This window comes from Mobula birostris, chromosome 21 (assembly GCF_030028105.1).
Source record: "Mobula birostris isolate sMobBir1 chromosome 21, sMobBir1.hap1, whole genome shotgun sequence".
NCBI classification, from domain to species: Eukaryota; Metazoa; Chordata; class Chondrichthyes; order Myliobatiformes; family Myliobatidae; genus Mobula; species Mobula birostris.
The window spans coordinates 13,516,872-13,535,087 of NC_092390.1; the positions used below are offsets into that span (position 1 = coordinate 13,516,872).

The 18,216-nt window shown below is 42.5% G+C and overlaps 1 protein-coding gene across 2 annotated transcripts in view; it reads right to left on the reverse strand.

The window, feature by feature from the left end:
- The window catches only part of mms19 (MMS19 homolog, cytosolic iron-sulfur assembly component), a 71,388-nt gene that overhangs the window by 21,330 nt on the left and 31,842 nt on the right, over nucleotides 1-18,216 (reverse strand). For both annotated transcript variants that reach the window (XM_072239005.1, XM_072239004.1), the window contains 8 exons: nucleotides 17,365-17,443; nucleotides 14,040-14,165; nucleotides 13,831-13,912; nucleotides 10,601-10,698; nucleotides 9,639-9,797; nucleotides 8,736-8,891; nucleotides 5,981-6,092; nucleotides 3,671-3,773 (listed from right to left, as the gene is read on the reverse strand). In XM_072239005.1, coding sequence (XP_072095106.1) covers nucleotides 3,671-3,773; nucleotides 5,981-6,092; nucleotides 8,736-8,891; nucleotides 9,639-9,797; nucleotides 10,601-10,698; nucleotides 13,831-13,912; nucleotides 14,040-14,165; nucleotides 17,365-17,443 — 915 coding nt within the window. The remainder of the gene's footprint in view (nucleotides 1-3,670; nucleotides 3,774-5,980; nucleotides 6,093-8,735; nucleotides 8,892-9,638; nucleotides 9,798-10,600; nucleotides 10,699-13,830; nucleotides 13,913-14,039; nucleotides 14,166-17,364; nucleotides 17,444-18,216) is intronic.

Here is an 18,216-nt window from a genome sequence, read left to right on the forward strand (position 1 = left end):
TCAGCAGTTTACAGTTAGCGTGAATGTTTTGGATGAAAGTATGATTGCTAAATCGCTGAGATCACACTTGGAATATTGTATTCAGCTCTGTTCGTCTCATTATAGGAAACTTTGGAAAGGAGATTTACCAGGATTAGAGAGTGCCTCTTATGAAGAAAGGTTGGGCAAGCTTGGGCTTTTTTCTTTGGAAAGGAAGATAGGAGGTGACTTGATAGAGGTGTATAAGAGCACAAGAGGCAAGGATGGAGTAGACAACAAGATGCCTTCTCCCCAGGGCTGAAATGGTCAATGCCAGGGTAAAATTTTAAGGTGATTGGAAGAAATATAGAGGGATGTCAGGGTAGGTATTTCTTTTATTTACTTATTTTACACAAAGAGAATGCTCTGCCAGGTGGCTGAGACATTGAAGAGACTTCAGATAGGCATGTGGATGAAAGAAAAATGGAGGGGTCAGAATTAGGCCATTTAACCCATCTAGTCTGTGCTGACTTTTCAGCATGACTAATCCATTTCTCCTTCAGCCCCAATCTCCTGCCTTCTCCCCGTATTCCTTCGTGCTGTGACTAATCAAGAATCTATCAACCTCTGCCTTAAATATACCCAAAGACTTGGACTCCACAGCCACCTGTGGCAATGAATTCCAGATTCACCACTCCCTGGCTAAAGAAATTCTTCCTAATCTCCACTCAAAATGGGCTCCCCTCTCTTCTGAGGTTGTGTCCCCGGTCTTAGACTCCGTAAGAAACATCCTCTCCACAATCACTATTGAGGCCTTTCAATATTCGATATGTTTCAATGAGGTCACCCCTCATGCTTCTGAATTCCAGTGGAGGCCCAGAACCATCAAACGCTCCTCATATGACAAGCCTTTCAATCTCGAAATCATTTTATAAACCTCCTTTGAACCTCTCCAATGTCAGCACATCCTTTCTTAGATAAGGGGCCCATTATTGCTCATTATACTCTAAGTGAGGCCTCACCAGTGCTTTATGAAGCCTCAACGTTGTGTACTTGTTTTTCTATTCTAGTCCTCTTGAAATGAATGCTAACATCACATTTGCCTGCCTCACCACTAACTGAACCTGCAAACTAACCTTTGTGAATCTTGCATGAGGACTCCCAAGTCCCTTTGCACCTTAGATTTTTTGAATTTTCTCTCCATTTAGAAAATAGTCTATGCTTTTATTTCTTCTACCAAAGTGCATGACCATACACTTCCCAACCCAGTATGCCATCTGCCACTTCTTTGCCCATTTTCCTAATCCAAGTCTTTCTATAGCCTCTCTGCTTTCTCAAAAATACCTGCCCCTCCACCTATCTTCGTATCGTCCGCGAACTTGGCCACAAAGCCATCAATTCTGTCATCTAAATCACTGCCATGTAATATGAAAAGAAGCGCTCCCAACACAGACACCTGTGGAGCACCACTAGTCACCGGCAGACAATTAGAAAAGACTCACTTGATTCCCACTCTTGGCCAGCTACAAATCAGCCAATGTTCTATCCGTGCTAGAATCTTTCCTGTAAACTTGTTAAGCAACCTCATGTGTGGCACCTTGTCAAAGCCTTCTGAAAATCCAAGTACACAACCACTGATTCTCCTTTGTCTATCCTGCTTCTTCAAAGAAATCCAACAGATTTGTCAGGGAACATTTTCCCTTTAAGGAAACCAAGCTGACTTTGGCCTGTTTTATCATGTGCCATCAAGTACCTTGAAACCACATCCTTAATAAGTTAATAAGAATTAGTAAATTAAAAAAGCTGGCCAGTGGTATAATTGCATCCACACTGGACTTCGAGGCGTGTGATCCCAGGTTCAAATCCAGCCAGCTCCTTGCATGCTTTTTGTCCATGCTGGGTTGAGCATCAAGCTAGCAACTCGGCCTCGTAAAAAACAGACAAAAATGCTGAAAAAACAGTAAGGCTGCCACCTGATGTGACTCAAAGCACGAGAAAGAAAGACAACAATAAGTTAAAAACTCGGAACAACATCATGGTCAAAGAGCCTGTATGTCAACAATATAACTGAGATGTCCAAGTGTCACAGCTCTCAGCTCGACTACTGTCCTGAATTTGATGGTACTGTCGGGGGTGGGTGGGGTGTGGGTTGTAAGGACAAGATGAGTGAGTGGGTGATATTGCAGATGGAATGTAATATGGAATACGTATGGTCATCTGCGTACTTTGGTGCATATTCAGGAAGAGTATCTTTAATCATGAAAGACTGGGTAGTAGTAATGCTCAATGGAGCCAAGGTGGGCTTGTAAATGTGATATTGAAAGCCAATATGTGGGCTTTACTTCTTTATGCTTAACTTAAAAAGCAGTAAATGAGGGCAACTAGTACAACTAGCCTCTATTCAGAAGGTTGTTTGGTTTTGGCAGCCTTATTGCAATCATACCTTAGCAAGAACTTTGCACAGTTTTGATCTCACTTGAGGAAGGATGTACCTACCAAGGAGTGAAAAGAACCCCTGGTTCCTGGCTTAGCAGGATTATTCGAAGAGGGGAGACCAGGCACTGTATTATCTGAAGTTCAGAAAACCAAAAGGCCATTTCATCAAACCTCACAAATAGTCAAAGGACAACAAAAACTACAGGTAAAGAGACTATTTCCTTTGACTGCAGAACCCAGGACAGGGGGACACAGTTTCAGAATAAAAAAGTAGACTATTTACTACTGGGACAAAGAGTAATTTTCTTTTTTACCCAGAGTGGTGACCTTTGGAAGTCTCTCCTGTGGATGGCTGTGGAGCACCATCTTATTCCCTACTTGTTATGTCCTTATACAAAAGGCAGTGGAAATGGAAGTCACAAAAAAAAAGGGTTTAAAAAGGTGAAAAGCAAACAAAACTTTCGACATAGAAATTGGTAATTACATCATGGATATGGAACAAGAATGAACAGGAGGCAGATACATTAAGGACATTTAAGAAACTTTTAAATAGGCACATGGATGATAAAAAAATGGAGGACATGGTAGGAGGGAAGAGTTAGATCGATCTTAGAGTAGATTAAAAGGACAGCACAAGATTGCGGACTGAAGGAGATGATATGAAGGGAGGAATATCCTCACCGTTAAATAATTCCCCATAATTAATGGTTGTCATAGCTGGGGAGGGGGAAGAGAGGAAGTACTGGGATGAGCCCCTACCACCCAATACATACAATGGCATGCATCTCAAATAGCCTCTGACAATGAAGTCCAGCTCCTGGTCATCACGTGGCAGAACCATTTCGACTGCAGGGTACTGGGGCTAAAAACCAATCGCTCTGGGCAAATGGAGCTTATCAGCCATGGTTGGTAGCTCATCTAGAAGGAAAACTCTGATCTCAAACATCCACTGGCTTTGTAGCTATACCCACACACGGGGCAGACCTCGGCAGAAAACCCCTGAAGAAAATTCTGGGGTTGGAGCCCCTATGGCAACCCTACATTGAATTCAACACTGACTGGCAATGCCTGTGATATTGTGAGTGTTGAACTATATAGATTTCTGCCATTCCTTTGGATTCATCAGCTGCATGGAGAGGGGAACGTGCAAGGGCAACAGTTTGCTCTCCCTATCATACTGCCCAGGCTTACGTACAGACAGCTAGGATGCAATATCTGTGGTCAACCTGACCAGCGGATGCCTCAATAACTAATGAGAAAAGCCAGAGGTACTCACGTGAAAAGGATGGAACTTTCCAGGACGATTATCTTCAGGCAGGAAGGAATCACTCCCATCAAGAAACAAGGCAACAACCTGTGAGACTGTCCTGGAAACTAGTCTGAGGCAGGGTCAAGCAAGAAAGGAAAACTTTTTTTAGCCTTGCAGGTAAGCACTGGATTAAGTCATCAAAAAACAGTAATGCAAACATTGAGCCATTGCAGAGCAATCTGAAATTTGCAGAGCAGACTCAATGGGTTGAATGGCCAAATTCTACTTCTATGTCTTATGACAGAATGCTTAAAAATCCAGGGTAATAATATAGTCAACATTTCAGACCGAGACTCTTCATTAGGATTGCAGTCGTTTATTCCCCTCCATAGATGTAGGCTAACTTGCTGAGTTCCTCCAGCATTTTGTGTGTGTTGCTCAAGACTTTTAGCATCTGCCAAATCTCTTGTTTTATAAAAAAAGTTACGCTTTTCTATAAAACACTCACTATTTGGATGTAAAAATCACTGGTGAGGCTGGTATTCATTGTGCAGAGAGATGGGTTGTTGTGTCATCTCCAGCTAACATTATGAAGACAGACAAGATTCTGGTGGAACTCAGCAAGTCAGGGAGCACCTATGGAGGGAGATGGGTAGTCAACATTTCAGGTCAAGAACCTTCATCTTCCCCTCAGCAGTGCTGATGAAAAGTTTCTACTGCTATCAGGATCCAAGTACAGGAGTCTGAAGACATGCTTATTTTAGGAACAGCTTTTTCCCCTCCACCATCAGATTTCTGAATGGTCCACGAACACTACTTCACTATTTTAGCTCTCTTTTTGGACTACTTTTTAAAATATTTCTTATTGTAATTTATAGAAATTTTTATGTATTGTGCTGTACTGCTGCCACAAAATAACAAATTTCATGACATATCAGAGACAAAAACCTGAACCTAATTCTAAAAAAGATTAGGGAACATGCTACTGAATGGACTACACCCAGTTACTAATGAGACAGCCAGTGCGGAAGAAAAGGACTGTTTAGTGTTTTAAGAGGAGGAAGCTGCAGCTTGTACAAAGTACTAAACTGAAGGACAGGAAGTGGAGGATAATTGTTTCTGCTGGAGGAAAGGAACTGGAAAGGAACCAGCTGTTTCAGTCTAGTTTCAACAGAGGGAAAAAAAGAAATGTACGTGTACAAGAGCTGCAAACAAGGCTGGTACCTTCCTCTCATTGTTTGTACAAAATGCAAATTTGTCATTGTCTGCATTACACTGAATGGGGAAAGGCAATGCAAGCACCTGTTCGGCCACGAGTACAAATGGCACAGGCAGCCCTCTGGCAAGCACAAGGGCAGCACGGTACTAGTGGTTAGCACAATGCTTTACCGTACCAGCGGCCCGTGCTCAATACTCGCCACCGCCTGTAAAGAGTTTGTACATTTTCCCCGTTAACCACATGGGCTTCCTCCAGGTGATCCAGTTTAAAGACGTATCAGTTGATAGCCTAATTGGTCATTGTAAATTGTCTGTGATTAGGCTAGGATTAAATCAGGGGTTGCTGGGTGGTGGGGGGTCCTATTCTGCACTGTAGCCCAATAAATAAATAAATAATAAACACAAAGGCATGGCAACGCTTGCGGGCTTCTCCCAGCACATCCTTGGACTGTGTTGGCAGTTAATATAAGCAACCCATTTCACTGTTTGCTTCGATGTGCAAGCGAAGAATAAAGCAAATATTCTTCTTTTTCAAATTTAAACTGTCCTACCTTAGAATTACATTGTATTCCTTTCAGCTTTACTGGGTCCAAAACAAACACTGAACTACCTCGTGGAATATTGGCCAGAACATTAAGGAAACCAGCTGCCCTTCATCATTCGCTACTATGGGATAGTCAGCATCGAAAAGACAATGAACATCTTACACATCAAACTGCCCACTTTCATCTGCCATCATTTTTGCATCAATTTTAGTAGCCTCACTAATCATAAACAGAGTCCACGAAAAGAAAAGCTGTTATAGATTTACAATTCATATTCAGTTATATAAAGAGTGCTTTTGACTAAGTTTTCATTTGGGCAGAAATAATTTTAGACAAAGGTAACATTCTTACTAACAGCACCTAACCCACATGCATTGGACTGGTTTCAAACATTGAAGGGAATCAGATGAATTATCTTCAGAACATTTTCCTCCATTGGACTTTTCATCTCTCCCAGGTGTAAGAAAGGGATGGTGTGAAGGGGAGATGAGATAGTTTGAGCCATCAGTAATTACAGGGTGGAGTTGACTGACTCTATTTACCTGGTCATCAAGTAGAAATAATGAAAACTTACTCTGTTTGCCTGTGACTGTAGGCAGTGCTGATCACAGTCCCCACTGCTGTGATTACCTTTTCTTCACACAGGATCCCAAGTGGAACTTCAGAGTCAAACCCTACAGCAGAAGCTTCAGAAAAAAAATTACAATGAATAATGCCCACATTTCTTCAGTTTTGTTGTGAATAGCTCCCCCCATGACAAAAGCTCAGAATTAAACCCACATTTATGAAAAAGGGAAATCTAAAGTCTAATGCATCACCAAAAACAAGTCAGATAGTGCTGCTTGGGAGCACCTGCTGTGACGATGTATCCATTGTTAATATTCGCATGGCTAATTTGTTATCACAGAATAATAAGAGCAGAGAAAGTGTACTCTGGGATGAAGGCCAGATTTACACACATCAATGAGCCATTAATCCATTTGGGTTGGAGTCAAATTATTGATCTGTCTGTGTTTCAGAGTGAACTTAACATTTAAACCTTCTCATTACTTTGAAGACGTGACTAAGTATGTAAATTACCAGAGCAACAAATTCACTAAAAACAAATGACTAGATCCTACAATTCTGAAGTAAGAACAGAAAAGAGACATTCAACCTGTCAGGCAGGATTGGAAGATAAAAAGATAGTTAACTAAACAGGTCAATTCATTAGAGGTAGAGAAAGTTGAGAAACATTTAGCTCCAATGAAAGGGCATTGACATGAAATGTTAACTATGTTCCCTCCATGTATACATACAGTGAAATGCATCATTTTGTGTCAACGGCCAACTCATGTCCGAGGATTGTGCTGGGAGCAGCCTGCAAGCTTCACCATGCTTCCAGAGCCAGCATAGCATGTCTACAACTCAGTAAGCCTAACCGTGTGTCTTTTTTGGAATATGGGAGATAACTGGAGCACCTGTAGGATACCCTCATGTCATGGGGAGAACGGGCAAACAGCCATGAGAATCAAACACATTTAGTTACAGCAGTGCAAAGCAATACCATAATTTGATAAAGAGCAGACCATGGGCATGGTACAAAAAAAAGCCTCAAAGTTCCGATCGACTCCCGATAGTCCTGATAGCAGGCAGCAAAAGGGAGAAACTCTCCCTGCCATGAATTTCCAAGTGCCAACAACTGCCGATGCATTGGAAGCACCCGACCACAGCCGACTCTGAGTCCATCCGAAAACTTCGAGCCTCCGACCAGCCCCTCCGACACAGCCTCCCGGGCACTTCAACCCCGTCTCGGCCGCCGAGCAACAAGCAAAGCTGAGGACTTGGGGCCTTCTCCTCCGGAGATTCTGGATCACACAGTAGCAGCGGCAGCAAAGGCGGCATTTCAGAAGTTTCTCCAGATGTTCCTCCGTGCTCTCACGTCTGTCTCCACCAAATCAGGATTGTGCACGGCACCCTACTTGACAGATAACAGATATCATTCACCAGAGTGGCCGTTGCGTGCTGCGTCGCGCTGCCATCTTCTCCTCCTCCATGGCATATTGGCCTTCATTGTAAAATCATTTTGAAACTGGAGAGTTAAAATTATACAATGCCACACCTGGAGTACTGTGCAGTTTCGACCCCTTATTTACGAAAGAAGATGCTGGTATTGGAGACAATTGAAGAGACTCACAAAGTTCATTCTTAGGCTGAGAGTTTTCCAGCTGACAGCAGCAGAAGAAATTAAATCTATATTCTCTGGAGTTTAGAAGAAACAGGCATGAGCTTATGGAAAGAAGATCTTCAGGGGGAATGAGAAGAAAGATCTCAAGATGTTTCCACGTGGAAGAATCTCAAATGAGGGAACAAAGCTGCAAGATTACTTAACTTTTGTTTAAAATTGAGTGTGTAGATAGTGATGGAGGGCTTCAACCCGAAACATTGACAATTTCTTCCCCCCACTCACAGAGATGCTGTTTGACCTGCTGGATTTGTCCAGTGGACTGTTTGGGACTGATAAGGTTCACCTCAGGTGCATACACGACAACCAAGTTCAATGACCCTCGGCAAACTGACATTCTCACTTGACAAATAATAACTTTGAAAGGAAACTGAATAACTAAATAACTGAAAATAAAACATCTAAGAGGATATCGCTGTCAGAAAGCCAGTACTTTGATTAGCCTCATCCTGTGCCAATGGAAACAATGAGAAATATGCTGCAGACACAAGAGACTGCAGATACTGGAATCTGGAGGAAAAAAATAAACCATTGAAGGAACTCAACAGGTTAAGCAGCATTTGCGGAGGCAAAGGGATGTTCAACGCATCAGTCCTAATGCAGAGCCTCAGCCCAAAACGCTAACCATCCCTTTACGTTCAGAACTCACTCACCTTATTCTGACCTGATTCCACAACCTACAGACTCACTTTCAAAGAGTCTTTACAACCCAAGTTCTCAGTATTATTTATATATCGCACAATTTGCCTTTTTTTACACATTGGTTGTTTGTCAGTGTTTATTTATGAAGTTTATTTCATAAATTCAACTGTATTTACTTATTTTCCTATTAATGTCTGCAAAAAATGAATCTCAAGACAGTTTATGGTGAAATATACATACTTTGATAATAAATTTACTTTGACCTTGACCTGACCGGCTGAGTTCCTCCAGCTGGTTGTGATTTTGTTCCAGAAGCATACTGCATATTCAGCCGCAGCTTTAATATTGGTATTTAACATCAGAAACAATTGGAGCGCTTACATCTGAAAAGTAAATGGCTCCTTCTCTTGTCCAGAAGAGTTGAAGTGAGATGTGCCACATTACTGATCGGGGTGAGGCTTACCTTGGGTCGATGCTCGGACTGCCAGCCCTAGCAGACACGGAATAACAGTTTGGTGAAAATACTGACTGCTTTCACTGATATCCTTGCACCGTTCCGCCACTTGCTGCAGACTCTGACAGATCAGGATGGCTACCTCGCTCTTAGAGTTTGCATTCTCTGCAAGAGAAGAGGCCAGCATTAGGCATCTCATTACCTGGCCATGGGGGGTGGGGGGGGGTGTGATTTCAAGACACCATGCCTTTGAGCTTCAGCTAGCAATTCTCACCCCAGTAGATCACAAGATAACCTCTCCCTTCTCCCCAAAATAAACTGAGCTCCTTATCTTAAGGTGCTGTCCCATTGGATGAATGAGGCAAAGCAGTTCAAATTTATCACTCATTATCACAGCAGACAATATTTTATTTTTTAAGTTTAGAGATATGGCACAATAACAGGCCCTTACAGCCCAACAAGCCGTGCCACTCAATTACACCATACGACCAATTAACCTACCAACCGGCTTTGGAACGTGGGGGAAATGGAACACTTAGAGGAAATCCATGGGGTCACAGGAAATCGTATAAACCCCTTACAGAAGCAGCAGAATTGAACTTATGTCAATGACACTGTAATAGCATAATGCTAAGCATTACATCACCATGACTCCCTAACATAATAATATTCCTACCCTAGCCTCACAAATTATTTCATTTTCAGTTGGACAAGCTTGGGTGTTTCCTCTGGAGCTGCAGAGGCCAACGAGAGACCTGATAAAGGTTTACAAGAAAGTGAGAAGCACAGTTAAGAGTAGACAGCTGGTAATACTTTTCTCCAGAATTGAAGTGTCTAATACCATCGGACATGCATTTAATATGAGAGGGGTAAGTTCAAAGGGGTGTGGATAAGATGTTCCTTGAGACTCACCTTTCTGTAAATCGGTCAGATAGGTCAGCAGGACCGGGACAGTTTTCTGCATTATACTGAGATGAGTGGAGATAGCGGCCAGAGCCTGGATAGGGCGCTGATGCAGTATGTTCGCAGACTCTGCAGGAAGTACCAAGCCATCCTTCACTTCAACAGGCCCTGTAATATCAAAGCAACTATGACTGAAATATTCACAGTTAGTTTTTCCCTCAAATGATATCTCCAAAAGTCAGATTTATGTTTATGGAAGCTTTTTAAATCATAGCTACAAGGCAATCTCAGAGGGAGCCATGGGAAGCAAGAATAAGGTGGTTAAAGGTCCAGAGGAGATTCATGAGAATATCAGGAACAACAGCATTAATGTATGAGGAACATTTGATGGCTCTGGGACTGTACTCACTGGAGTTAAGAAGAATGGGGGGGGGGGGGGGAAATCTCTCATTCAAACCCATCGAATATTGAAAGGATGTGAAGAGGATATTTCCAATAGTAGGGGAGTCAGAATATAAGCACGTCAACTTAAAATAGAGATGAGGAGGAATTTCTTTCAACAGAGTGTGGTGAATCTGTGGAATTTGTTGCTACAGATGTCTATAGAGGTTATGTCATTGGGTGAATTTAAAGCAGAGGTTGATAGGTTCTTGATTTGTAAGGGAGAAGACAAGAGAATGAGATTGAGAGAGAAAATCAATCAGCCATGATCAAATGGTGGAGCAGGCTCGATGGGCCAGTGGTCTAATTCTGCTCCTGGTCTATGGTCTTATAGAAAGAACGGGGGAGTTTCAAGTAACTATCTTGGCCAAATGGCCTGCCTCTGTGCAACATCATCCCATCAACTACAAGGTTGATTTTGCTTGATCTGCTAGTGGGCTCTTCACAATGCATAGTTTACAACACTTTTATAGAATTTATGCAATGCTCTATCTGTATAATGAAAAACTAAATACAGTGGAGGAATATACCAGTGCTCAACTCTCTTGTCAGTGCTGGGACCATTTTGCAGATAAAGGCAGAGGGGTGAATTGCAGACATGGCAGTTGAGGCTTCCAACGCTGCAGCACTGAGGACAGAAAGGATAACCAAAATCAACATCTTTATGGCACCTTCCACAAAGCAAAATGTTCTGAGGCAGCACACAGAAGCATGATCAAATATTTCAGCCAGCATAAGATGCTGCTGACACACACAACCGATAATAAACAATTAATTGGAACACAGAACTTTACAGCACAGTATAGGACCTTCACCCCATGATGTAGTGCTAACCTTTAAACCTACTCTATGACTAAGCTAACCCTTCCCTCACACTTAGCCCTCCAATTTTCTTTAATCCAAGCGTCTATCCAAGAGTCTATTAAATGTCCCTAATGTACTTGCCTCTCCCACCACCTCTAGCAGTGCTTCCCAGGCACCTACTAATCTCTTTGTAAAAGACTTACCTCTGACATCCCCCTATTCTTTCATCCACTCATCTTAAAATTATGCTCCCATTGTATTGGGGGAAAAATTCTCTGGCTGTCCTCTCATTCAATGCCTCTCATCATCTTGTACACCTCTATGAAATCACCCTGCACCCTCCTTCACTCCAGAGTAAAGTCCTAGCTCGCTCGATCTGTCTTCATAAGATATTTGTCATAAGTTGTGAGAATGTCACCAAGTTTCTGTTCAATTGTCGGAGTACATATGGCAGAGTCACAAGACTGCAGATGCTGGAATATGGGGCAAAAACAAACTTCTGGAAGAATTCAGTAGTATAAGCAGTATCTGTGAGGGGATGAAGGAAGGGTAAAGAGGAGATGCCAGTATTTCAACCTAGACCCTGCTTCAGTGCTAGTGCAGGGTTTTGAGCCAAAACGTTAACAATTCCTCCTCACATTGACCCGCCACAGATGCTGCAAGACCCACTGAGCAGTTTGTGTTTAAGGAAACACGGGAGAATGTGTCATCAGGTAAAATTAGTATCAATATACTCCTGTAGCGAAGCAGAACAGATATCTGATATCTGACTGCCCTTTCTCAAACTCTCAGGTTCTGTGACTGATAGTAAGAACCTAAAGGTTGTACTGACTGGCATCAAAACAAGGATGTTTTCTCAACTTCTTCAAACCACAATGCAGAATCTCCCCACCTCTGCCTGAGGAGCAATTAACTCCAGAGAAATCTGATCATGTACAAAATAGTGGGTACAATACTCCAGGAACAGTCCAAATATTTCCTAAGGGAAAGGCCCATAAACAAAACATTGTTGGTGCTAGAAATCTGACTCAACACAGATAACACTTGAAATACTTAGCAGGTCAGGAAGCATCCACGTGGAGAGGAGTTAGTAACACAGGCCAGTCATTCTATTGTCAAAGTAAATGCATTATCAAAGTAAGCATATGTAACATTATACTACCTGATATTCATCTCTTGCATGCAATTACAGGAAAATAATAAATACAATATAGTTCATGAAAAACTATACATAATCAAAGACTAACAAGCAACTAATGTGCAAAAGAAGCCAAAACTTGCAAATTAAAAAAAAATTAAATAATACTGAGAACAAGAGTTGTAAAGGGTCTTTGAAAGTGAGTCATACACAGAAAATGCTGGAGGAACTCAGCAGGCCAGGCAGCATCTATGGAAAAAAAGTACAGTCAATGTTTTGGGCTGAAATCCTTCGACAGGACTGGAGAAAAAAAGCTGAAGAGTAGATTTAGAGGGTGGCGGGGGGAGGAGAGATACACCAGGTGATAGGTGAAACCTGGAGGGGGAGGGATGAAGTAAAATGTAGGGAAGTTGATTGGTGAAAGAGACAGAAGGCCATGGAAGAAAGAAAACAGGGGAAGGAGCACCAGAGGGAGGTGATGGGTGGGCAAGGAGATAAGGTGAGAGAGGGAAAAGAGGATGGGAAATTGTGAAGGGCAGGGGGAGAGGGTGGGGGGCATTACCAGAAGTTTGAGAAGTCGATGTTCACCCCATCAGGTTGGAGGCTACCCAATGAATACAAGGTGTTGTTCCTCCAACCCAACGGTGGCCTCATCACGACAGTGGAGGAGGCCATGGATGGACAAATTGGAATGGGAATGGGAAGTGGAATTAATATAGGTGGCCACTGGGAGATCCCGCTTGTTCTGGCGGACGGAGTGTAGATGCTTGATGAAGCGGTCTCCCAATCTATGTCGGGTCTCACCGATATCCAGAAGGCCACTCCGGGAGCACCCAACACTGTAAATGACCCCAACAGACTCAGAGGTGAAGTGTTACCCCACTTGGAAAGACTGTTTACGGTCCTGAATGGTAGTGAGGGAGGAGGTGTAGGGGCAGGTGCGGCATTTGTTTCGCTTGCAAGGATAAGTGCCAGAACAGAGATCAATGGGGAGGGACAAATGGACAAGGGAGTCGCGTAGGGAGCGATCCCTGCAGAAAACAGAAAGTGGGGAGAAGGGAAAAATGTGCCTGGTGGTGGGATCCTGTTGGATGTGGCAGAAGTTTTGGAGAATTATGTGCTGGATGCGGAGGCTGGGGCAAGAGCAGAAGTGTGTGAAATGGAAGAGATGCGATTGAGGGCAGCGTTGATGGTGGAAGAAAGGAAGCCCCTTTCTTTGAAAAAGGAGGACATCTCCTTCGTTCTAGGATGAACAGCCTCATCCTGAAAGCAGATGTGGCAGAGACTGAGGAACTGAGAGAAGGGGATGGCGTTTTTACAAGTAGCAGGATGGGACGAGGTAAGGTCCAGGTAGCTGTGAGAGTTGAAAGTGAAAGAGGGTCTGTAGGTCGCACAATCAATTCAAGAGTTATGGTGAATAAAGTTCAGAAGACAGATGGTTGTAGGGTAATAACTGTTCTTGAACCTGATGGCGTGGGTCTTAAGGCTCCTGTACCTCCTGCCCAGTGGTGGTACTGAGAAGAGAGCATGTCCAAATGGAGGCGATCTTTAATGATGGATGCTGTTTTCTTGAGGCAGTGCTGCATGTAAAATATTCTCAAAAGTGAGGAGTACTTTGTTGGTGATGGACTGGGCTGTGTCCACCACTTTCTGCAGCTGATGAAACACCAGTTGATGCTGTTTAATCTGCTAAATATGTCCAACAGTTGCATTCATTCCAGATATTTTTGTTGCTCATAACTGGTCACTCGAAAAATTTCACCAAAGAACAGAGAGCACAGAGATTTTCTTTAAATATAAATAACCAAATATACTCACCAAACTTGTGGGTCATCTTCCTGAAGGATCAGTCTATTCAAGTGATCTACGCTTAATTCTATGTCGGAGGGAGACAACAATCCTGGGGAAGGAAAAGAGATCACGAGTGAGAACCGGTCAACTACTCACAGATTAATTGACAAAACAGGACACGTGATTTGATGGAGTTCATTCAGAAAATACTGATAATAAAGTGTGAGAATCTGAACCTTGCTGCAGTCCCAGAACTGCCAAAGTGCTGGTCCCCACAGTCTGTAACTGGGCACTGGAGTCAGTTAGTGCAGAAAATACCAGACCACACAGTTGATCCTTAAACGCACAGAGGGGATTCTCATCTGCAAGGAAGGAAACAGAATTAAAGAAAAACAAAAGACCAAAGTATGGATTTGAAGCCATACTTGTCCAGCCAGTACTCTCTTTGCTGCTGCAAAATCCTGACTTCTCAATTTTCCAAAAAATCTTGGTGGCCCATGCACTTTGTTTACCTGCTCTGCACTATCCCAATAGCTGCAACACTATAAGAGTCCTAAAGCACAACAGCACAGAAACAGGCTCTTCAGCCCATCTAATACATGCCCAACTGTTCTTCTGCCTAGTTCCATCAGCCCACAGCTGGACCAAAGCACTCCACACCCCTCCTATACATGTACTTATCCAAACTTCTCTTGAATATTTTAAGCAAATCTGCATTGACCACATCCACTGGCAGCTCTTTCCACAATTGCACCTTTTTCTGAGAAGTTGGTCTCCCTCTCAGATTCCCTCTTTAAAATTTCACCTTTCACCCTTAACCTATGACCCCTAGTTCTAGTCTTACCCACACTCAGTGAAAAAAGCCTGCTTGTCCTATCTATCAGCCTCATAACTTTATATGCTGTATACGACCCTCAAGTTTGCTTATCTATGTTTAAAGAAAAGCTCAGTGCTCTCTGTTCTCTGGTGATTTTCTATAATATGTATTCTGTTTTCTTTTTACCACCTCAATGTACTTTTGTGTGGCGTGACCTACCTGGGACACATGCAAAAGCTTTTCACTGTACCTTGGTACATGTGACAATAATATACTAATGCCAATATGTAATGCCTTTCGTCTCTGAAAAACTAGCAAGTCACTTTCTTGGACAAGTAACTAAACAAAAATTGACACTGACCACAAAAGGACCACAGTATTGGGACAAAAGAGAACATCCTTTGACAAAAGAGGGGAGTTTAAGGAGAGTCTTAAAGGAGAGTAGCAGTGAGAGAATTACAGAGCTCAAGCATTATGTAGCTGATAGCTCACTCTGGATGGAGTGCATTCAGAAATGGTGGTGCCAAGAAGGAATATATACACTCAGTGGTCACTTTACCAGGTACACCTGTACACTTGCTGATAAATGCAAATATCTAATCAGCCAGTCATGTGGTAGCAACTCAATGCACGCAGACTTGGTCAAAAGGTTCAATTGTTCAGACCAAACATCAGAATGAGGAAGAAACGTAATCAAAGTGACCTTGACTATGGAATGATTGTTCGACCAGAGGGCTGGTTTGAGAATCTCAGAAACTGCTGATCTCCTGAAATTTTCCCACACAACAGTCTCTACAGTTACAGGGAATGGTGTGAAAAGCAAAAATATCCAGTGAGTGGCAGGTCTGTGGGCGAAAACCCCTTGTTAATGAGAGAGGTTGGAGGAGAATGTTCAAGCTAACAGAATGTCAACAGTAACTCAAAGAACCACATGTTACAACAGTGGTACGCAGAAGAGCATCTCTGAAAACACATGTTGAACCATGAAGTGTAAGGGTTACAGCAGCAGAAGGCCACGAACAAACAGTCAATGCCACTTAATTAGGTACAAGAAGTAGCTCATAAAGTGGCTACTGTGTGTCGATGCAGATTTAAGAAATTGCAAGAGAAGTTCCTTTCACACTTTTAAAATCTTACTAAACACCGGATAGAACAATTGGCAAGATAATTTTTTTTAATAAATAGTTTTATTTCCTTCAGGACCTGCTCAGAATCCAATTTCTCTTGTCATAGCTGACTCTGAAGTCAAACAAAAAGGGCAGATATTGCTCTGTGACCATTATTCCCAAAGGACATTACCAGAACTGCTTCTACTACAGCACACATCTACCCAATGTAAGTACTCCATGAAGATTTCCATGGGAAAAACAAACATTAATATTATTTGGTTGACAAGAATGATAGGACTATCAAGTTCAGGGTTTGTTTGCTCTAATTTATTCCTTGATCTTTGGTCTCCTGGCAGTTATCTCCAGTGATGCTGGGAACACATTCAATGCTATAACAATCTTTGCAACTTTACTGAGGACATTACTCAAACTCCAATAACACAGATTATTTTCTTTAAACTCAACTTATTATTGCCATATTTTCCACATTTGTTTTTTTAATTTATAAATACAGCACAGTAAAAGGCCCTTTCAGCCCCACGAACCCACAACCCCAATTATAGATGTAACCAATTAACCCACTAACCTTTATGTCTTTAAAATGTGGGAGAAAATCTACGTGGTCATGGAGAGAATGCATAATCCAGCTGAAGAACTGAACCCATGTTGCTGGTACCTTAATAGTGTTACATTAAATCCTACGCCAACGTGCTGTCCCCAAACAGAGAACTCATCTGGGATTTGAACCCAGGACCTTGCAATGCTGAGCATTTTATCCCTCAAGTGAGAATCATACCCCTAAACCACACACTGCTTGTTCCTTACTAGTTACCTCTACATTCAGACATATTGTATCTACTTTCTCCCAGCAACAACTATGGGTGTTAGTTAAAGTGAAAATTCCATATGGGATAAATCTGAAATAAAAATCAAACCGCTGGAAACATTGAGCAGATCAGACAGTGTCTGTGGAAAGTGAAGTACAGTTAATGTTTTAGATCTCAAAACTGGGAAAGAAAGAAATCAAGCTTTTGGTAACAGAGGAAGTTGGAGAAGAACGTCTCTATAAGACAAGAGCAAACAGATTGATTTAACAGACACAAGAGACTGCAGATCTTGCTGTAATCTGGAGGAACTATGTTGAGCAACAACTATTGGGGGAAAGATTTTGGATTGAGACCCTGGACAGAATTGGGTAGAAGTTATGCTGTTAGTCTTCCTGTCCGAACCCACACAGGAACCTACCCACTCCCCTTAAAAATCAACCTGAGCTTCTGCCCTTGTACCGTTGCCTAAAGGACCAGAACAAATCACCTGCACTCCACTGACATACCCCTAGCATTAAATTGACACAGGTGGCTTTCCATGAGGGCTGAAGTTGGGTAAGCCACAATGACAAGAGCAGCTACTCAGTACGATCATATGGAAGTCAGAGCTGCACACCAGCTGGCAAAAAGGGTGTGGACCATTGCTGCACCTTCCTACTTTCAGTAAACAATAGAGACCCAAATCAGAAACAAGTTTATCATCACTCACATACGTCATGATTTTTTTTTGCAGCAGCATAAAATTACAACAGTACTGTGCACCCACCCACTCATCCATGAAACTCTGGTGTAACAAAATCCAACCCACCTTCCTCATCTCTGCTCCAATTGTCAGTAAGTTGAATGAAAACCTTTAGGATTCCCAAGAGAGTCCAACGTTGGTTACTCTGCAAAGGAAACAAAAACTGTCCCATTAGTTTCATTGATTCTATCCCTCAAATGCCTCAAAATGCCACCTACACATTTCAATATTTTCTCACACTATCATATGTATGTTGCTATTAACGTTTCTGTTAGCATCAAGGAGGCCGGCTGGTGGCACAATGGCATCAGCACAGGACTCCACAGCAAAGGTTCCCAAGTTTGAATCCAAGTCAGGCCACCCCCTGAGCCCGCTTTCCATCCGTGCCGGGTTGAGCGTTGAGCTAGCCACTCAGCCTCGTAAAAGAAAGGGTCCAGTGAGGAACGTTCATATCGTGACCCGGTTAATCCGAAAGGAGACCAATCTTGACACCACGCGCCAGACATGAATGGCTGCCTGTCTGGTACGACATAATAAAAAAAATTTTAAAAAAAGTAAGTAAAGTACCAAGGACAGGATGAAAGGGCAGATGTTCCCAAATAAGAAAAGTTGCCTGGGACATGAGTATTCACCTGCCCTTCTTTGTACGGTGTTACAGAATACTAAACATCTGCCCAAACAGGACAGGACATATCACAGTGCACACACCCTTAGTGGGAATGATCTTTGAAAGGTGGCTGAGACAGATTACACTGACAAAGCCCAGCGCAAATCCTGAATGACAACCAAGTATCAGATCCATGTATAGGCCATCTTCTTCAGCTGCAGGACTCCAGAGGGATCAGGCTGTTCAACAGCAAAAGGCTTTGTAACCACACTTGATGATGCTGTCTTGTTAATGCTACTTTGTGTGCATTC